Source organism: Cyprinodon tularosa, unplaced genomic scaffold (assembly GCF_016077235.1).
Source record: "Cyprinodon tularosa strain WSP-4 unplaced genomic scaffold, ASM1607723v1 ctg686, whole genome shotgun sequence".
Lineage (NCBI taxonomy): Eukaryota > Metazoa > Chordata > Actinopteri > Cyprinodontiformes > Cyprinodontidae > Cyprinodon > Cyprinodon tularosa.
Window position 1 is genome coordinate 311,879 of NW_024039436.1, and position 18,037 is coordinate 329,915.

General features: G+C 45.3%; 1 protein-coding gene across 1 annotated transcript in view; it reads left to right on the plus strand.

Moving 5' to 3' along the window:
- Positions 1-17,738, plus strand: part of LOC119771707 (LYR motif-containing protein 4B) — a 50,134-nt gene extending 32,396 nt beyond the window's left edge. Inside the window, exon 3 of the mRNA XM_038267815.1 lies at positions 16,849-17,738. Within this exon, the coding sequence (XP_038123743.1) occupies positions 16,849-16,896 (48 nt within the window). The 3' untranslated portion in view covers positions 16,897-17,738. The remainder of the gene's footprint in view (positions 1-16,848) is intronic.
- Positions 17,739-18,037: the final 299 nt, after the last annotated feature.

An 18,037-nucleotide genomic window follows, 5' to 3' on the forward strand; every position in this document is an offset into this window, starting at 1 on the left:
GCAGCAGGCGGCTCTGGAGCCGACCGCTGTCTGCTGCTCCTCCATCAGGTGAAGTGGGCCGTCCTCCTCAGCCTCTTCCTGAAGGACCTTCCTTCATGCCGCCTGGTAATGAGTCACTTAGTGACGCTCCATTTCCTCCAGCTCTCCGCCGCTGCACGTTTCCTACGAGTGCATCGATTGTCTGGTCCTGGAACGACTGCTTCTCATTTTCCCGTATTGATGCCGGCCAAGGATTTTCTGTGTTTCCTTTCACTGCGCTGCAATAATAACAGAATTAATGACACAAACCGACTCTGCTGACAGTAAAACCCTCAGAAAAATGAAGCTCCTTCAACACTTCTGAGTTTTATTAATGCTCGCCGTTTTCTTTTGCTTTTTCTACAGTCATGAACACGTTTTTTAATTATTCAGAGGCTTGTTTTGCTGAACTTTGGTGCTGATGGTTATCTGTCTTCTCATCGGCGTTCTGCTGCTAATCCTGCAGCTGAGAACAGAGTCGTTAGTGAGCGGTGAAATAATGAAGGCATCAGGGTTTGTTTGAAAACATCTTCTGTTAACCTCAGAGAGGATCCTCTGACCACAGGGAAGCCGGATGTGGTGACTGAAGAGACCAGGTGGAGATTATGAGCTTCATGCTGCAGGAAGCAGCCATCAGGAGGCGGGGCCACTGGGGTCTTTGTCTCCAGATTCTGACCTATATTTTGCATCTTCCACCTGTTGATTCCAAAAAAGTTAAAAAACAAACCACTGGACTTTGTTTCCAGGTTTGAAAAATTTCGCTTCACATCCAGGAAGCTTTAGTTCTACATTTACATTTCAGTGTCAATCAGACCCAATGTCAATGGCTAACTCAGTCAATATCTTTGAGTCAGTCTGAGATAGCCAGACTAATGTTACGCTACATACTATACTATAAGATCCATCAGCGTAAATATGGATTTTCAAGAACCAACAATGCAGCGAGAGTTGATTCCTTCCTGCTATCATCGCAACCACAACCGCTAGCACAGGAACAGAAGACCTCGTCTGTTCAGCCAGGCCAACAATTCCCTCTAACGAGTCTTTTTTGTTACTTTCTGGCGTCAAGATCAGCCATAAACAAGCTGGTTTGTTTATGGTTTGATTGCAAGGGTTTAAATATCGTTAATATCAGCATTAGCTGTGAAGCTCGGGGTCTATCACTTCTACATTTTTAATCTGATCCCAAAGAAGCGTCCGTCTTCGTACCAAATGGTTAACATCAGGTTGTTCTTCAGCGTTAAGCTTCTTTGGTCACTTCTAACCAGAGCTTTAATGATATTATGGTAACAGGAGAAGACACTGGGAGAGACTCTGAGCTTCCTGCAGGATCAGGAGGAGCTGGAGGGAGCAACTGAGGACAGAGATGTCCAGGTTTGAAACAGCTCCGTTAATAAGGTTGAAACATGAAGAACCACCAGCCTCTAACACTTGATTTCAGAGGGAAATTGATCAATAGTCTATTTTCTGAACCTACTGCTTCAATTAAAGCTCTGAAAACCCAGTTTGAGGTTCTAAATAGTGTCAGAAGAACAGTTTTAAGCCTGGTTTATGATCAGAAACAAAAGCGTAAACCAGGGACGACACCCTTCCACAGACACTTAGCTGCATCTCCAAAATCGTAAGTAAGCGCAGACAGGAGGCCTCTGATTGGTCAATTCTACATCCACTCTAATCTATGCGTATTTCCTGTTTGGTACCTAAAGACAGAAACTCTGGCTGTAGTGCCGTCCACAACGCCTGGCACACCTCGGACACTATCCCAGACACCGTGCAGGACGTTGTAGCTCTGAGCGATGGTCTGTTGGTTTGCACCCGAAGCCAAAACACGCAGCACCACGGCCAGTCTTTGGGGAACACTCACGGATGAACTGTGCTTCTTCCGTCGTTTGATGAGGGGTTGTAGACACGAACAAGCTCGTCAAACCGACACACGGACACCCACAATCCTAGCTAGTTCCTGATTGTCCCTCTGGCATTGTGGCATGGAATAACAGAGCACTGACCAAGGTTCAAAAATGGGCATAAAACCAAAAATATCTGCGTCATTCCTGCGACAAGCTAACTGCGACACACTGCGGGAGGATAACCAGACCTTTAGCCTCCAGGAGTTTCAGACGCATTGGAGAGGATGACGTCACCGACCAAAGGAACAGATTCAGGTCATTTATACCCTCCCTTCCTCTGCTGCTCCTCATCCTCCTGGGTTCAGCGGACTGAGACTCTAGCGGAGGCCAGATGTTCCTGTACCTTCATCTCCACTCGCTCTCTCATTAATGAGCCACTGTCGGCTGAGGTAGATGAAGGTTGGCGAAGGGCGGACATTCAAAGGAACTCCTCGTTAACGTTTGGATTCAAAGCTCTGCTTTTTCTTTAATCAACGCCGCGCCTCAAGCAGGGAAAGCGGTCGTAATCGTGGGCGGGGCTTAACTGAAAGGAGCTTTCAAGGTTGTGAGCAAAGTGGCGTGAAAGCTAAAACGTCCTCTTGGTGTAGGGGTGTGGCTGTGTCATCTCAGAGACAGCAGAGGGGGGTTCATGTCGCAGGCCTGAGGTGTTGCCTTCAGGGACCTCAAGCATGGCAGCTCTGCAGTATCGGTTTCAGGAAGAAGAGTTTCATCAGTTAAAGGTTGGCTTGGCTGCTCTAAAGCGTCTGAGAGACTCAGAGGGATCAGATCAGCTTATCTGATGGTTGGTTAATGGACCATCGGCTGCTAGAAGGTCCATTAGATCCTGTAACGCTTTCTGTTTGACTTCATGATGCTTCTGCAGACGGTTTATGGATGACCTTTGCTTCAGACGTTGAGATCCCTCTAGGTCAGGGGTCGGCAACCAGAGCTGCGGCTCTTTAATAACAATAGTAACAATATTTAAAACCATGCAAATCGTCGTAACTTTTTCAGTTATTTTTGAAAACGTAACCTCCTGGTAAATACGCTTCTTTTATTGTCCTTTAATTTTACATTTAATCACATCTACATGTTTGTATTCCAGCAACAAACAGACATGGTGCAGATTAGTAAACCATGTTTCAGACATTTGGTGCTTTGAATTGATTCATTTATTCAGAAATTAATAATAGAAAAGTTCTCAAACTTCATCGAAATCTTGGCCCATAAATAACTGCATAGTTACTGAGTAGTAACTAGTTACTTTGATTGAGCAGTAACTGAAGTTCCTAACACTCCTAACGAGGCCGTTTAGCCTCCATCTTACTCTAACTGAGCCCCCTGTTGCTGTTTAAAGCTCCAATAGTAAAATAACCAAACAGGAAACGGACATTTTGTTCTCCGTCGCCAATATGGGATATCAGCCGACTGATCCCTGGAGAGAAACGTCTGTAGATGGGCAGCAGCAGCGGCTCTCCTCAGATATCAGCGGGGTGTTTCTGGAACACGACGACGTCCAGCTGTTTCTCCTGACTTTAGTCATGGCTCCGAAAACAAAGAATGTCAGAGAAGATGGTAATAATCTAATCAAAGCTTCGTCAGGTCAGCCTGGAACGGTGCTAGCGTGGCGTGTAGACGGTTGTAAGGAACAGAGGGTAGTGAAAATGGGGCTTATGTCTGCTTCTGTCTCCTTGAACCCCAGTGGGCCTCAGCAGATGGCCGCTCACACTGAGCCTGGTTCTGCTGGAGGTTTCTTCCTGTTCAAAGGGAGTTTTTCCTCTCCACTGTCGCTACAAGCATGCTTAGTGTGAGGGATTGCTGAAGAGTCAATGAGTCGATGCAATCACCTGGTTTTCCCTAGTAAACTTTGAATCAATCTGACTGGATGATCTGGTTAAATTTTCTCTATAAAGCGACCTGATATGACAGGATAAGAATTGGCGCTATAGAAATAAGCTGAATGAATAAATCAGTTAATTGAAAGATTAATCGATTTGTAGAATAAATGTTAATTGCAGCCCTAAAATAAACCAAAATTGATCGAATCCGATTCAGGATCAATAATTATGTTTTAACAGGTAATCAATGCATGAAATATTCATATAAATACTGGTCTGTGCTGAAAGGTTCAGCTCCTCGCCTCCATCAGTCTGCTGCTCCATCTGATCCTCTGATCTCTGGTTTTTACTTTGCAGAAGCAGTGAAGATAAATGTATTTTCTCTCTCTGGATGCTTGCTTTCTGCTGACTATCCCAGAAATAAACGACCACACCGACTCCCAGCCTTAAACTCTGTTAGTTTTAGAGAAGTTTGTGATCATTTAGCACCTTAACAGTGAAATATTTCCCTCAGGTGCTGATGCTCGCAGCAGATATGATCCATCCGGGACGTGAATGCAAACAAAACCAGAGCTTTGCTTGGTAAATTCTCTGGATGTGGATGGGAGGAGTAAACGATGACTGATGCGGCTGCAGTGGACCTTCACCGGTTCCGGCTGCTGCCCTCCTTCAATGGCTAAATGTTCTTTTCTAACCGACTTTATGAAAAACAATAAAAAAAAGAAACGGGAGGGGGAAGAAAAGGGGACGAGCCTGTAAATGTCAAGCGAAGGAAAAGAAAGAGATACGGAGGAAGACGTAGTGTTTCCAACGGGACCCGGAGCGCTTTTAATGCGGATGAATAATGCATCGGGAGATGAAGGAGAGGAGAGGATGGGCTGTTTGGGTAAAAACACACAGGAAGTTCCAACGGGACGACGAGAAGCTGCGGCAGAGAGACACCTCTGCTCTGCTGGAAGGCGGCGATGAAAGGGTCGTTAGTAAAACCATAGAGACAATGACTCCTGATCCCGGGTTCCACCCCACAGCTGCAGGACGTAGATCTATATGCTTCTGCAAGGAGAACTTGAAAGAGAATTACAGTTTAATAGAAAAGTTTAACAGCAGGTTGGAGAAAAGCAGCCCTGATGGTCTGACTTATGTATCCCAATAACTTTTAAAGCAAATTTTCTATCTAAGGAAAACCAGCTGATTGCATCGACTCATTGACTCTTCAGCAATCCCTCACACTAAGCATGCTTGTAGCGACAGTGGAGAGGAAAAACTCCCTTTGAACAGGAAGCATCCTCCAGCAGAACCAGGCTCAGTGTGAGCGGCCATCTGCTGAGGCCGACATATGTCAACATATTGTGGAAAAACTCCAGGAAATAAACGTCTGTTGCGTCAGAACAGTATGAAGAGGCTTTGATAAAGCTGTAAACAGCTGTGTTTTCTACTTCCTGGTGTAGCGGTGTCGTCAGCTTGCTGTATGTCCTGAAAAACACCCCTTAAGAGCTGGCCAGAGCGGCAGGAGAGGCAAACATAATAATTCTATTCAGTTTATTTCTATAGCTCCAATTCACATCATGTCATCTCAGGTCACTTTCCAGTTCAACCAGATCATCCAGTCAGATAGATTCAAAGTTTCTATCTAAGGAAAACTAGCTGATTGCATCGACTCATTGACTCTTCAGCAATCCCTCACACTAAGCATGCTTGTAGCGACAGTGGAGAGGAAAAACTCCCTTTGAACAGGAAGAAACCTCCAGCAGAACCAGGCTCAGTGTGAGCGGCCATCTGCTGAGGCCCACTGGGGTTCAAGGAGACAGAAGCAGACATAGAAAAAGAAGCATAGATACAAAAGGCAACTGTCAACCAGCTCCACAGGCGGCCCCGTCCAGGAAACACACAGCCAGGCAGACGAGCTCCGAGCCAGCTCCCATGTCAGAGGATGAAGAGAGCACATCCAGTTAGTCACAGTCAGAGAAACAGGACTACACTGGAAAACAGGCTGATCTCCAACATTTAGAAACAAAGGTGTTGATGGCAGCAGCACAGCTGATATTTCTCTCCAGGATGGAGTCACAGCCAAACAGGAACAGACCAGATGAAGCTACTATGAGGAAAAGCAGAGAGAGCAGAACGTTAGAGATTGAACTAACAGATTCTGCAGAGTGGGAGAATAGAGATAGAATGAAGCAGAATGATGAAAAAGGGGTCCCTATGTCCTCCAGCAGTCTAAGCCTATAGCAGCAGAACTAAAATAAATAAAATAAAATTTAAGGCTTTATATGTGAGAAGGAGGATTTTAAATTCTATTCTGGATTTAACAGGAAGCCAATGAGGAGAAGCCAGGATAGGAGAGATATAAGATGATTTCTAAAAAAGGAAACTTTGATCTCTATTAAAATGTCTTCGTTGTCGTTCTGCTGATTGTTTCTGTAACAGAAGGCGCTCAGATTAAACCCGCCTCCCTCCCTGGGAATTTACCCAGCAGCTGTGAAGGTTATCCCTGGAGAAATAAGAGTAAATGTTTTTTTTGTTTTTTATTTTATCTTTGCTTTGAGCTCCGGGCGCCTGAGTTTGTGAAAACTGATGAACCTCCAAAGAGCGTCCAGTGAGACTTTTAAGAGTGAAATGAAAGCAGATGAAAGTTTTCATGGCTTCTGAAAGTCTGGGCTGAATGAAAGGAGCTTCCTGTGAGCGGAGTGCGCTCCTCTTCAGCCTCCGAGTCGCTGATGAAGAGGCTTCACCTCTGCTCTGACGACGCTGCAGAGCCTCACATCTCTCTCTGCTCCCGCAAACTTCAGAGCCTTTCTTCTGTTTTCTCCCCGGTTTGTGTCCGACCGGCAGGAAGAAACAGAAATTATTCCTTTGCTGCTGAATATAAAGTCTGCAGAAGTTTCTTCTCTCCTGATCTGAGCTGCAGCGTCAGACTGAGCTCTGACCAACCTGCTCTGCTCATCAGGACTTAAGATGAGGTTGGAAAAGGGATTTTAGTTGGACTGAACCTCGTTTAGCTGCAGAATAAAGACATCTGCATGAGAAATGGTGATCAGTGCCAACTACACTGCAAAAATGGTCTAGACATAAGTAAAAATGTCTTAAAGTGTATTTATCCATCATTTTAGTAGATAAATGAGATGATCTGCCAATGGAATGAGTATTTCTACTCTTAAAATAAGATTATTAGATAATATGCACTTGAAATAAGACGATGCGGTTGCTTTTTCTTATTTTAAATGTAAATTGTCTTATTCCATTGGCAAATTATCTCACTTAACTCCTCAATTAAAGAACAAATGCACTTATTTTAAGAAAAAATAACTTATTTAGATTTCCATTTTCTGCAGTGTGAGGGAGTCTGCTCTGATTGGACCAGAGGAAACGGGTCCAGTTAAAGTCCAAATGGAGCAGATTAAATTAAACTGATGATGGTTGAAAAGAAAAATGTACTCCTACGTCGGTTATAACCCTTTCGCAGAGGCAGAAAAACCGGTTTAAACCTGTTGTAATCATCTTTTAGTGGCAGTGGGAACAACTCGCCAACGCGTGTCTACCCGGGTCAAACATGCGGTCTAATAAGCTGAAACAGGTCTGTTAGTTAAAACGATTCGTTAAACATAGTGGAACTCTGGTAAGAGAGATTTGAACAGTGAAACAATAAAGTAAACTAACTACGCCCTGGCTTCCTTCCATGTTGCTCTCCATTGTTTACTTCCCTGACTTCTGTCGCACTGGTGACATTGTTAATGCTAACCCAGCATGTTGGTGTCACCAGACACGTACGTCTAGTTTTCACAATGCAAAAATAGAAATATTATTATTCATGTGGTGTTTAGCAGGTAAAATATTTTTTATTATTTTTATTTCAGGACCAAAGCAACCTAGCCTCGTGAGACCATCCTGATCTCGCGAGCTTTCAAGATTTCACTCGCTAATCTTTCCGTTAACGAAAATTTGGAGCCGTTCACCAAACGAACGTCCAATCAGCGTTGGCTTTGCGGCGGGTTGAGGTGTGACGCAACGAGAAGCGCGACAGTTCAGTCTAAAGAACATGGCGGCTTCAGCCGATGAAACTAGCGTTAGCGTGGCTATCGAGCAAGTTTTATGGGAATTACAGAGTATTTCTTCACTGAAAGAAGAGCAAAACACTGCTCTGGAGGCTTTTCTCAGAGGAAAACATGTTTTTGCTCTTCTCCCCACTGGTTTCGGCAAGAGTTTGATCTATCAATTGGCTCCTCTTCGTCGTCGCTCTGTTAGTACGTCATATGCTTCGTTGATCTGATTGGTTTATTTAGCCCGTCTATCACCAACATAGGCCAATCAGCTAACCAGTATTTTCGCCCCTTCCCAAAATTACTTCAACGGAAGGTTTCCAGATGGATATGCGGAGTAAATCCATCCTGTTGTGAAAAAAATCCTATATTTTAGGCTACTGGTTGCCATTCGTGAAAGGAATTATAATGCTAATCTTTACCTTGACTTATGATAGTCATTTATTAACAAAACACTACTTTCCTTTACGTAAACATAATTTAAACATTAATCAAAACCGATAGAAAACTGTCAATCAGAACTCAAAATGAAATGCGCCCCCTGGTGGCGATAAACACAGGAAAGGACAAACGGCTCCTACACTTCTATTAGCTGATCATCTTATTAATTACGTTCAGATATTCTAGAGGCTTTTACTTATTTTTAGATGATGAGAGACGATGCACTGAAACCGTAGTGAGTTGTTGTTGGTGCTGAAGTGTGAAACCAGTGGTGCACCATGGGAATTTTCTATAAACGTCCTGATAGAGCAGTAAAAAGTGTGTTTATTATTTCATTTTTAGCAGGGTTCTGTGGTTGATGGATGCAGGGTCCAGATCAGTGCCTGCTTTCGCAGCCTGACTCATCAGCTCCAACATTACAGGACGACGATATTTCTCCTGGTTTTTTTCGCTCCGCTCTGATGTTTCAGCCCTCTGTGCGTTTCGCCGCCCGCTCTGCTCTCATCTCCTGACAAATTGAGAGGCTGGCTGTGAGTGCGGCGCTCCTCATGTTCAGTTTATTATCTACCTGAGCACCATCTCCTTCCTGCTGCCTCTCCGCGGCCTCGCCGAGCTACGCTTTGATGGTGTCGTGACGTCCGAGCCTCTTTTCATCTTTTTTTTTTTCCATCTCCATCACGGGAAGAAAAAGACTCATTTTGTGATCCTGCCGGGTTTCCCTCCCTTCTCTTCGTCTGCTTCCTCCCACCGTCACAGACTGCTTAACGCCGATGCTGGATGTCTGCTGCTGATCAGAGGAGCGTTTGTTTTATCCCTGCACAGCATGACGGGGCGGGGGGGGTTAGCTCAGTCAGTTAGCTCAGTTTAGGCCTCCAGTCACAGTCGAACACCTAAAGAGAAGAAGGTCCCCTTATTTCTGGGTGTGTTTCTCTTCCATTCAGGAAGATTTTTCAATTCAAAACGTCAGAAATAGCGTTTAGTTCCAGGTTTCATCCCAACAAAGCCTGGTTTTAGTTTAGAAAAGATGTAAATTGTAAAGGGGTTGGGGTCGCAATGATGGCGGGAAGAAATCAACTTTATAGGGCACTTATATGATGGTTAAGCCATTTAAAATGAGTGTCTGAACGTCTAAAGGGAGGAGAAATGTTTAGGAACGACTTTTCCAATCAATATAGGAATGACTAATTACAGAAGCTGGAATAAGAACCTGGATTTAATAACTTCAGACGTTCTTTAAATGTTGGACTCTGATAAATCACCTCTAACATGGGAGTCGTTGCACAGGAAGCGTTTTATTCCAGTAACTCCGTCTTTAAACTCAGAGAGCGGGTCGGGGCCGGCGCTGCCAGACAGTCAGGTGTCGCACGGAGGAGTCATGGGATGGACTGAAGGTCGGTCAGTCACGACTCGGCCGGATGGATGTGATGATGGAGGGAGGAGGCCTGGTTTAGCTCGCATCGCATGGCTGCATCGGTCTCTGTGGAGGAGAAGGTCTCCAGAGGTCTGGCTGTGAGCTTCAGCAGGTTTAAAACTAGATTTTATTTACATTGGACATGAATTCAATGGAAAAAGGTCTAAAATTCGCCTCAAGCTGCTTCCAGTCATTTTAAAGGGTTTGAAAACGTCTGATTCTTTGCTCCCTGGTTTTCCTTTTAGGCCGTCTCATTCTTCTATTCTTCAGGTTTTCTCATCTGCATAGTTGAACTTTCTGCTCCGGACTGAACATAATTTATAGCTAAGCTCCTGAACTTCCTGAAGTTGATGTTGAACCTGTACTGAGAACGGTCCGATCGCGGTAACACAGATAACTGTTGAGTGTAAAACTGAACGTAACTGAACCACGCTAGTATTAGTTAGCAGTAGGGTTTGGCGCGGTTCATCTGTGGCTTTGCTATTCATGGATTTGTTCACAACATGAACTTCTTCTCAGCTTATTATCAATAAATATCGTCTAAAGAGCTCGATGTGAGCTGGGATGATGCTGAGGCCGAGAAGAACGCCTCCTTCAATGGACATTCCCCACATAAGGAAATACACTATATTGCCAAAAGTATTTGCTCACCCATCCAAATTATTGGAATCAGGTGTTCCAATCACTTCCATGGCCACAGGTGTATAAATTCAAGCACCTAGGCATGCAGACTGTTTTTACAAACATTTGTGAAAGAATGGGTCGCTCTCAGGAGCTCAGTGAATTCCAGCGTGGAACTGTGATAGGATGCCACCTGTGCAACAAATCCAGTCGTGAAATTTCCTCGCTCCTAAATATTCCACAGTCAACTGTCAGCTGTATTATAAGAAAATGGAAGTGTTTGGGAACGACAGCAACTCAGCCACGAAGTGGTAGGCCACGTAAACTGACGGAGCGGGGTCAGCGGATGCTGACGCGCATAGTGCGAAGAGGTCGCCAACTTTCTGCAGAGTCAATCACTACAGACCTCCAAACTTCATGTGGCCTTCAGATTAGCTCAAGAACAGTGCGCAGAGAGCTTCATGGAATGGGTTTCCATGGTCGAGCAGCTGCATCCAAGCCATACATCACCAAGTGCAATGCAAAGCGTCGGATGCGGTGGTGTAAAGCACGCCGCCACTGGACTCTAGAGCAGTGGAGACGCGTTCTCTGGAGTGACGAATCGCGCTTCTCCATCTGGCAATCTGATGGACGGGTCTGGGTTTGGCGGTTGCCAGGAGAACGGTACTTGTCTGACTGCATTGTGCCAAGTGTAAAGTTTGGTGGAGGGGGGATTATGGTGTGGGGTTGTTTTTCAGGAGCTGGGCTTGGCCCCTTAGTTCCAGTGAAAGGAACTCTGAATGCTTCAGCATACCAAGACATTTTGGACAATTCCATGCTCCCAACTTTGTGGGAACAGTTTGGAGCTGGCCCCTTCCTCTTCCAACATGACTGTGCACCAGTGCACAAAGCAAGGTCCATAAAGACATGGATGACAGAGTCTGGTGTGGATGAACTTGACTGGCCTGCACAGAGTCCTGACCTCAACCCGATAGAACACCTTTGGGATGAATTAGAGCGGAGACTGAGAGCCAGGCCTTCTCGTCCAACATCAGTGTGCAACCTCACAAATGCGCTTCTGGAAGAATGGTCAAAAATTCCCATAAACACACTCCTAAACCTTGTGGACAGCCTTCCCAGAAGAGTTGAAGCTGTTCTAGCTGCAAAGGGTGGACCGACGTCATATTGAACCCTATGGATTAGGAACGGGATGTCACTTAAGCTCATATGTGAGTCAAGGCAGGTGAGCAAATACTTTTGGCAATATAGTGTATCACTAATATGAATAAGCATAATGGTATGGGCGTCGCCATTTTTGTTTGCGTAATTCCCGCCTTCAGAGCTGTAGTATGGCGGACCGCCGACAGGAAGCGAGGGACTTTGCTGCCGTTCTGGATCGGGGATCCGGGCCGCTGCGGTTCTGGATCGGGGCCGCTGCGGTTCTGCATCTGGAATCCGGGGCCGCTGCCGTTCTGGATCGGTGATCCGGGGCCGCTGCCGTTCTGGATCGGGGATCCGGGGCCGCTGCCGTTCTGCATCGGGGATCCGGGGCCGCTGCCGTTCTGCATCGGGGATCCGGGGCCGCTGCGGTTCTGGATCGGGGATCCGGGGCCGCTGCCGTTCTGCATCGGGGATCCGGGGCCGCCGCGGTTCTGCATCGGGGATCCGGGGCCGCTGCCGTTCTGCATCGGGGATCCGGGGCCGCTGCCGTTCTGCATCGGGGATCCAGGGCCGCTGCGGTTCTGGATCGGGGATCCGGGGCCGCCGCGGTTCTGCATCGGGGATCCGGGGCCGCCGCCGTTCTGGATCAGAGATCCGGGGCCGCTGCGGTTCTGGATCGGGGCTGGATTCCTCCTGTTTTCCTGGAAGACATGATCTTTTTTCGTCCCCTCGCGGTTCTGACCCGTCTGGCTTTCACCCTGACATTACTGGTTTTGTAATGTGGAGCTACTGGTCAGCTCTCAGAAAATTCCCAAACCATTAAAGGGTGATATCCTATAAAATCAGCTGTTTAGAGATTTTAACTGGGATCTAAAGTTCTTCCTTCATCAGAATCGGGTCCTTAGTTTGTTTTATTCAGCCTATAAAAGGCTGAGAAACAATTTCTAAAGGACCTTATAACCAATCAGAGAGCTGGGTCCCCCCCTTTGGAATGGAGGTTTGGCTTCTTTGTTAGCCTGCAATGCCCCATACCTGTCTGTGTCTGTGTTCGTATTCATGGGCGGCGTCCTTAGAAGGCCACATTCGAAGGCCGATTACGTCATAGCGCGACGCGGCCTGGTCGGATTTCAAGACTCCTCGTTATCCGACCTTAAAATGCGTCCTTCTTTTAGCCTGATTTGAAGGACAGGTCTGATGTATCCTCGCTATCCTTGGTTTACCCAGGATTCATTGCGAGACCAAGCAAGCTGTGATCAGAGGAAAGGTTACTTGGCGCCGAACAGTGGTGAAAATTGGAAGTTCAGTTTAATATAATCCAGTCTGTGAATAGTTCCGTCTGAAATGAATGAAAATAGTTGTTTTAATGGTTATAGAGTCAGATATGTGGCAGCAATGTTTGGTTTATCTAAAGGTTTTTATCTGTTACTGTGTAAATGGGTTCACTTTTTTCACTCGTGTAAAGTCGTGCAACACTCGGGAGAATTAGGAAATGCAACAATTGGAACAGATGCTTCCCTGCGACTTCCCTGAACTTTTAGTTCAGGTGTCGGTTCGTTTTGGGTTTTTTTTATGGCACTAGTGCCTCGTTTTTTGTGACAGTAGGCTGACAGGAAAGGAGGTATGAGAGATGGAGAGACATGCGGGAAAGGACCACAGGTCTGATTCGAACCCGGGTCGGCCGTGTCGAGGACTGGGGCCTCCGTACATGAGTCGTGCATGCTAACCTCCGCGCCACCTGCACGGCCTTCAGGGGTTTATAAAATATGTGAATCAGGAAATTGTCTTTATACCAAACTGAACGATTTTTCTCTATTTCAAAAAATACTTTAGATTTTGAGATGGAAAAATTTTTAAATTCAAAGTATAACATGGATGTATAAACATCTCTTTTTATTTCAGTTAAATTCTGTTTAAAGTAACGGATTATAGTTAAAAATGTCTCCTTCTTTACTGGTTGATGATTTTCTTTATTCGGACGCCGCTGATTTTTAACCCCTTTTATACTCCGATCCGCTCATATTTGGGGGTTTGTCTTTAGGATGCTCTAGTCTCTGTTGTCTTGTTGGGTTTGACTCTGACCTGGACGACTGAGAATTTTCACCAGCAGTCAGAGGAGCTCTGGTGTCCTGCAGCTCTGCTTCCTGCTGACAGACGGCGGTCCGTCTGAGCCAGCGGGTTCACGTTCGAATCCCCGACTGGAAGCGGCTCTCAGATCCGCCGCAGGACGGAAGGCTTCAGGCCTCAGGAGAGTCTGCAGCATCTGGGAGCAAAGGGGCCTAACGAGGAGCCAGCTGAGCTGATCCAGCAATTAGTCCAGACCACAGCTGCTCTGCTCAAACTGGACTAAACTAATCAACCAGAGACCAACCAATGGGAGTCAGATAAAGTCCAGCAGCTTTAATTTGAGGGTGAAACTCTGACTGAAGCCGCCTCCATGGCTGCTTCTTCTCAAACTCCTCCATTGATTATTCATGAGGGTGAAGCTGACGGATAAAAAGATGAAGTGATGCAGAGAAGAGAGACGGGAGGCCTTCCCTTTGTTAAGAGCCACAGCCGCAACAATTTACATGAGAGCCGCGCCTCCCTGGAAGCCCGTTGGTCCGCCGCCTGGCCTCGCCCCCGCCCCTCCTCCCCTACGCCACGCCGCAGCCAATCAGGAGCTCACACACACACACACACACACACACGCGGCGAGGGGCTCCTCGCAGTGAGGATGGAGTGAAACGGGGATTCACGGGGGGGTGAATGGACTGACGGCAGAATAATTAGTGAGCTGGATGAGTGAGGAGGAGTTCCTGTGGAGAGACTCCGCCCCCTGCTGGAGCTGCAGTGGAACTACCACACAGAAACTCCAGAGAAACGTGCGTCTGAGGCTCTGCTTCTCTCCTCGCATGTAAAACATCAGAAACGGCAAGGTTAGATGAAGAAGCTGCTTCTGGACGATGGATGACATCAGCAGCGGCCGCCGTCACTAAAACCACCGCAGAAGAAGAAACAGACTGACCCTTAGAGCAGGAAGTATACCAGGATTGGAAATGAAAAATAAACACTTCTTCTCCTGTCAATCTGCTCTATAATCCAGAACTCCTCTATTGGAAAAATTTAATTTTATTAAAAAGTCTTCGTTAATCAAAAGTCTTCCATTAATCAAAAAAAAGATTGACAGTTTAATGGATTTCTTAAATGACTGTTAGTTTAAACCCTAATTTTATCATTTATAAGGAAAAATTCAGAGCTTTGGAAAAAGGTGCGTTCAGGGACTGAACCAGACGATGCTGTTTGAGGACTGACCCACCTGAGTGACCTCATGGTGACCTTACAGTGACCTCACAGCGCTGAGACACTCGGTGTGTCGCTGGTTTAGGCCTCATCGCAGCCTGTTGGCTTCCTCTGCTGGAAAAGTGCAAAGCGATCGTGAAACTCGCTCACACGTGAACACACTCGGTCTCAGTGCGGACGCTGCAGCTGTTCTCTCTCCTCTATAACTGGACAGGATGCGTCTGACAGCAGAGTTTGGTTCAGCCTTCACAGGGTGGCTGCAGCGCTGGCCTGCAGCGCCACCTGCTGGACCAATCAGTCTGATGCATTGATGGAACGATGCATTCAGAGAACATTTTAAAATGTTCATTTCTATTTCATGTTTTCTTGAATAATCCAATATTTATAAATGATTTATCTTAAATCCTCATAGTTTACAGCTAGTGCTTCTGAGTGTCTCTAATATCTGAAATTATTTAATCAGGCTGTGGAAGCAGGTTTTTCTGCGGCCTAATTGTGGTGAAATGGAGCAGACTGGGAACGATTGACGTCTTTCCATCTACACTGGGTCACTTTATGATTTATATCAACTTTAACATTAATATCTAACAATTTCTATAAAATGTTTTATATTTATTCAAATTCTACTTAAATATTTATCCAAATTATCATGAAAAATAAGGCTGCCTTCATATTATTTTAAAATGATTTGAGCTTATGAGAAATATTTTTTTGTTTTTATCGTCTTTTTATGTGAGTCCATTTTAAGAACCGTGAGGAAACGCAGCAGACGTCCTACAGATGTTTTTCCCCGTTGCTTATTAGCGTTGCATCTATTTTTTTATTCCGTAGAAGTAAAAAACAACCAAAAAAAAAGTTAAAAACTCCGATCGGAGGTTTCAATTTCCATGTTTCCAAGCAATACAAGGCCTTGGCCGCTTCTCAATTCTCGAGAACGCGAGTACGTACTCGCGTTCTTGGCGAGAACGCAGGAAGATCGGACTTGACGAAAACGCGAGCACGTATGCGTATTGGAACAGAAGCGTACTTGTGACGTCATCACACGCAACGTTCTTTAGCATTTCTTTAACAGTCAAAACTATTTATTCCCTACACAAAACATTTTGAAAACAATATTTTTAATTTCTAAAGCTTAAACATTTTAAAAAATTGCCGAACCGTGGGTATAAAACTGCTGGTCACTCTGGTCCGCTCAACGTCGGACTTTCTTTTTTAAATTTCGCACTAACTCTGTAAACAGGCCACACAGGGAGGCTTCAATGTATAATGTTATCGCCTCAAACGATTTCAAAACGTACTTTTGAAGAACAACATCAGCAGAAAAGGGAATGTTTAACTTACCACTGTGAGCGCTGTCTGGAATCAAGCTGCGGCCGCGGTGCATTCTGGGGAAGCGGTCAGTCTGAAGAACGCACAAGTCTGCTCTGATGCATGCTCGATAAAGAGGGCGGGGCCAGAACAACATCCGGGGATTTGGTGCGTTCTCGATCTGGCGTTCTCGAGAATTTGAACGGTACTCGGGCTGAGGCTGATGACGTGCCACGAGTACACGAGCACACGAGAACGCTCAAGAACGCATATCGAGAAACGGCTCTATATAAAGACTCAAACTCACTGCGGATCCAGACATTTGAATTGAGAAAGCTTCCTGGAAGAGTGTCTGGTTCATAAAATGTAGCTTTTTTGAAAAAGGAAGAACTGAAATACACAATTATTTCTGCAGGAAGGAGAGACAGTTGAACCCCAGACTCAAACACACCGTCTCCTCCTGGACCTCCTCCGCAGAGCGTTTAACAGAACATGACGCATGGTTACAAACAGAGTATTGTTCTGACAGAACAACTGATCAGTTCATAAAGACAGAATGCTCCATCAGAATGACGAGGCAGGATGGTCTCCTGACTGAATCATGAGACAGGAGTGGAGCATCCCCTCGCAAAAATGTTTCATAAACACACATTTATTTTATAATCATCTGAATAAACCTGACAAAGGGAAGCGAAACTTCTTCAAACCTTGGAAACAAAGTCCAGTGGATTGTTTTTTAAACTTTTGCGGAATGACTAAGACCTGGATGACTGGGAATCTTCATCAGCATCTATTTTTTAAGCTCTATTAACTGTTTGCCGTATAATAAGTTGAATCTGCAGTGTCTCACGTTGCGTCTCTGTGTCCAGGTGTCCATCGGGAAGATGTACGAGGCTCAGAGGACGGTGGTGGAGTAAAAGGACCCTCCTGTTAACGTCGGATTTGAGGTGCATTGTGGGAGATGTAGGACGAAGTGAAGCTGCACACTTCCTGGACGTTGTTTGGAGTTCGCTCTCCTGCAGTCAGAGATGCACCAATTAACCGAGTTCAGACCGCCGCCGTCGCAGAGTCAGACGTCTTTCCCTCAGGATGAAATATTCAGTTTATTTTCAGTTAAAGCAGAAAAAAAGGATCAAATATTTTACAAACCAGTTAAAGATGGAAGCAGAATCTTGGTTCTGTTCCCTCTGGGTTCATTTGATGAAGGTAAACCTGAAGCAGGTGATCAGAAACCGATGGGCGGCGAGTTTAAGGATCAATCAGATTTGCTGCTGAAGCTCCACAAGTTTAAATATTTGTTTTTTTTCTGATAACTGAAGAAGATTAATAAACAACTGGGCTGTTTGTGACGGTCTGCCGCTGATCGGTGCATTCCTGATTATCTTTATTTTTTATTAAAGCGCACAATTAGTCCCTCCTGCAGGAGGTCGTGTTTTTTTTATTTCTCTGGGACAATAAACCTGTTTTTTTTTTTGTTTTGTGAAGTGGAGGACGTTATGTTTTCTCTGATCAGGGAATAAACTCTGTGAAAGAACCAGTTTGATGCCAGTTACAGCAGATTTCCACCCTGCAAGCTCCTTCCTCTCCGCTGTGCTTCAGGCGCTTAAGCCCCTCCCCTCAGAGGAGTCTCCATGGCAACAGTTCATGCCTATCATTCTACGGGATAGATCCTTGAATGAAGCTTATCGGCGATTAAATAATCATGTTCTGTTCATTTTTCCTGCTGTCAGACTCTGAAAATAAAAACTTCTCAATAAGTCGTTTCTTTGTGGTTTGATTTATTGACTTTTCGTTTACCAACAAACCTGAAGACGACTGCTACTGGTTTCCGTAGGGAAACGGAACCAGTTAAGGGCTGGTTATCCTCTTGCAGGAGTGTGTCGTAGGAATGACGCAGATATTTTAGATTTATGCCCAATTTTTTAAGCGTGGACTGCAAAAAATACAAATCTAAATCATATTTTTCTTAAATTAAGTGCATTTCTTCTTAAATTGAGGAGGTAAGTGAGACACTTTGCCAACGGAACAAGACAATTTACACTTAAAATAAGAGTGCAT